The sequence below is a fragment of the Nanorana parkeri genome, unplaced genomic scaffold (assembly GCF_000935625.1).
Source record: "Nanorana parkeri isolate BGI_ZX_2015 unplaced genomic scaffold, ASM93562v1 scaffold772, whole genome shotgun sequence".
NCBI lineage: Eukaryota > Metazoa > Chordata > Amphibia > Anura > Dicroglossidae > Nanorana > Nanorana parkeri.
In genome coordinates, this window is record NW_017307040.1 from 430,575 (window position 1) to 434,391 (window position 3,817).

The 3,817-nt window shown below is 44.5% G+C and overlaps 1 protein-coding gene across 1 annotated transcript in view; it reads right to left on the reverse strand.

The window, feature by feature from the left end:
- Positions 1–221: 221 nt before the first annotated feature.
- The window catches only part of LOC108793673 (melanin-concentrating hormone receptor 1-like), a 24,241-nt gene continuing 20,645 nt past the window's right edge, over positions 222–3,817 (reverse strand). Inside the window, exon 3 of the mRNA XM_018564683.1 lies at positions 222–1,304. Coding sequence (XP_018420185.1) covers positions 265–1,304 — 1,040 coding nt within the window. The 3' untranslated portion in view covers positions 222–264. The remainder of the gene's footprint in view (positions 1,305–3,817) is intronic.

Here is a 3,817-nt window from a genome sequence, read left to right on the forward strand (position 1 = left end):
AAGTCTCCTTAAATGAGAGTCATAGCTGGCTCACTCCCCATTCCTGTAGCTCGGGTATCATTATTCACATCTGTTAATCCGGTTGCTATGCCATGTATTCTCAGACCTCAATAAAGATGTAGCCCCTCTCATGACTCCAACACTAGCAGCTTGGAAACTCCTCATATTGAAAAAGTTCTCCACCTGGGGTCCAGATATAAAAGTGGCTCATTGTTTTTGCAAGATATGATATTCCAGCATGATCTTCCAGCAGCTGCTTCACGTTCATGGAACCGAAACGGAGAGAGAGATAAAATTGTCTATGTTATGAGAGTACATCAAATTTAAGGAGGTCTCCTGAGTTGGCACCGAGCAAATTCTAACAGATGGGCTGACCTCACTCGTGGCGTTCCTCTCGTTCCTTCTCAACTGTTGCCCCGGGCACACGGCCTTCATCAGATGTCTTTTGAAAGTGTCACTCAACACAATGTAAATGAAAGGGTTTATGCAGCTATTGGCATAGCCGAGGCTGATGGCCACGTTGTAGGTATAGAGAAACGCCACTGTTGGTTGCTCAACCTTGAGGTGCACCAGCTGGAGAATGTAATAAGGTGCCCAGCAAATGAAGAAGGCCGAGCAGATTGTTACAGACGTTCTGGTAATCTTCTTGGACCTCAACCGGAAATTCCTTTGTGGCAGAGGGACCACCATGCAGGAGATGTGCTTCTGGATCTTGATGTAGACCACGCAGATGATGAGGAGTGGGATGACAAATGCCAAGAAGAACTGGTAGAGTGTGTACCAATAGATGTCAATGGATAAGTTGGGCAAGATAATGCCGCATCCAGCGTTGCCATCAGGAAGCTCGATGAGTTGGGTGTACATGAACACCGGGATGATGGTGATGAGGGAAGACAGGCACAACATCAGGATAACCATAGCTGCCGCACAAGTGGTTCTCACGTAGGAAGAGCGAATGGGGTGCACCGTGGCCAGATAACGGTCAACAGACATGGCGGTGAGAATATAGGTACTGGCAAACTGACTGTTGGCGTCAAGGGCAGTGATGATGGTGCACATGGTGGCACCGAAATGCCAGACTCCGTTTCCCAGCAACTGGTGGATTAGGAAGGGCATACCAAGGAGGAAGAGGAGATCGGTTACGGACAGGCTTACTATGAAGATATCAGCAATGTTGTGATTCCCTTTCGGCTTTTTGTTGATGGTGTAGATGACGATACAGTTACCGATGATGCCCACTAAACATATGATACCAAAGATGACAGGAAGGACAATGCTGCTGTGCTCTTGTCTTCTACTGTACACTGGAGAGAGAAATAAGAATGTTTATTTCATGGGAACATATCTAGTAAGTCAAATACACTTTAAGAATTAAAAAACAGCACTGGATGAATGTACTATAGTAGTCAAAATATTACAAGATAGATGCCTTTCGGAAACCCTGTCACCTCTGAAACAATGCTAAAAAAAGCATTTTGTGAATGAAGCAGGCTAATAATTACCTACCCAGCTGGTGGTTTATTGAAACTTCACTCTTAAAGAACTCCAGGCTCTGTTTCTACCCAACCCTTCCAGCTGTGTTGGATAGCCTATCCCCTGCCAGGTGCTATGATTCATTCCACTGCCCCCTACATTACTACTCTTTCCTGTAGTTACATAGGAGTTGCCTGGAGGAACCATAGGGCTCAGCTTGGGACAGGGAAAGTTCCACACACTACATGCTCAACATACAAGAAACAATTTATATACTGCAGCTAACTAGTCTTCAAATGTGATGGCTGCATAGGTTTTCTTTTTTCATGCATTTGTCCCTTTATTTTCACCTGGTGATCCTGAGAATAACACATTTCCTGTTCCTGGGTGGATATGCTGACCCACTCCACTGTATCTATGGGGGCAGCCATGTTTGTCACCCAGGCTGAACTTTAAACATGTCTTCATCTATTACATGTGGGGTTGGGGGGGTTGAAAGATAACATTGTTTGTGCTTTCAGTTTTCTTCCCAGGAAGTGACGCAGACATGGCATTTCTGGCAAGGTCAACAGCTATTTTCTTTACTTAAAGGAGAACTATGAGGTGAGTGCTTTTCACTCACCTCATAGTTCTAGCCGACCTGTGACAATGAGATTGTCACAGGTCGGCTCAGTAGATCGGGAGGTGAGCGAACACATACCGGCGTTGCTCACTTCTCGATCCTGCCACGGCTCTCTGCCGTGACAGGGGAGGGGCTGGATTCCCCCCAACCATATTGGTTTAGTCTTTGATCTTTTATTTTTGCTCCCTAAAGGTATACACTTTGAAGTAGCAGTATGCTGTGTTTTTAAAACAATCCCACATCTGGTCTGTGTTTAGGTTTTGAAATAAGTTTTCCCATTTTATTTCCCCCACTAGGTTGCGCAGCTTCTCAAAGTTGGCCCTTCTGAAGTTTAGGGTTCTAGTCCCTACTGAGCTTAGGGTGACGGGAGGACGCTAGTTTGTGTCCTCCCGTTACCCTAAGGAGAACTATGGGGAAAAGCCTTAACCCCATAGTTCTCCTTTAATGAAAATGAATGCTGCCACCACATCTTAGGACTGGTAAACTGGAATATATTAACTGCTCTTGGCTTTAGGTAACCTTGAAGCTGCATCTTTCACAGGATGTTTTTGCTTTCAGTGTTTTTCAGGCCCACAGTGTCACTGCAGCATCCAGTAACAGTCCAGAACAGGTGAAAGTTCAAACCACAGATCTGATGGATTGTGATGGGTTACAATGATTGTTCACTGGTTCCATATGTTGGAAATGCAACAGCACATTCTGATATGTACTGATAATTTTACTGACTGTGATATGTCTTTTGAGCTGTAGAGGCGCTGTGGTGCAATGTTAGTTTTCTATATGCATGCATATCTATGATACACTGGAAGTTCTTTCATATATATGTTTCCTCCACAATGCTGTATTCATTCACTTGCTTCTAAGCAAGTAAAACTTAATTCAGCATTCCCCAAGATCTCTGTGTTTCATCTAAACACATAACCAGCACTATATATGTCAGTTTTCATACATCGATGGGAGATCTAGCATTGGAATGCAAGAAAACAAATTACCCCTGGGCCAGGGAGAGGGTAAAATTGTGCTAAACTACATCCCTCAAACTCAACTGTCACTTGATACCAGCTCATCCAGTCAATACCAGACCTTCAGTTAGCAGTAGGGATCATGGTGTTTGACAGCTCAGTGACAGTGACAGGGTTTTCTGTCAAGAGGAGGTGGAACTTAATCTTGATTTGGGCAGAACTTAAGGCCCAAGGATTTGAAGACACGAGGTAGTTGCAGGCAACACCAGATGCCTATATTCCAGCACCACTGTTACCACAGAAGGGTTTTAGGCCAGATCAGGGTAACTTTACATTGAGCGCTTCATTGAGTGCACGGAGTGGTGTGTATGGCCCAATGTTCTCAGGAACATGCTACAGAATATGTGAACCGCATATAGACACGTTAAATCAAATTGATCAAATTACATTGCATGCAGCTGGCTTTCCATTTCCAAATCCATGTAATCCTTTTGAAGATACAGCTGCTAGGCTATCGTGGGTACTACTCATGACTATCTAGCAAAATATGTCTTGTTTCCGGGCATTTTAGATAATGTGCTTGTGCTTCACAGTGATCCATGGTTGCCACCACCCTTGTGTTCTTTCTCATGGCTCCTTATGAATTCCCTTTTAGCACCTTTTAGACTTGCTGGAGAAAAAGACTACTCACCCATGATGGCTCTTGTCCTCTATTTTGACCCATGGTCCCGTTACCAGGGGTTTCCCTAGACCCTCCCCC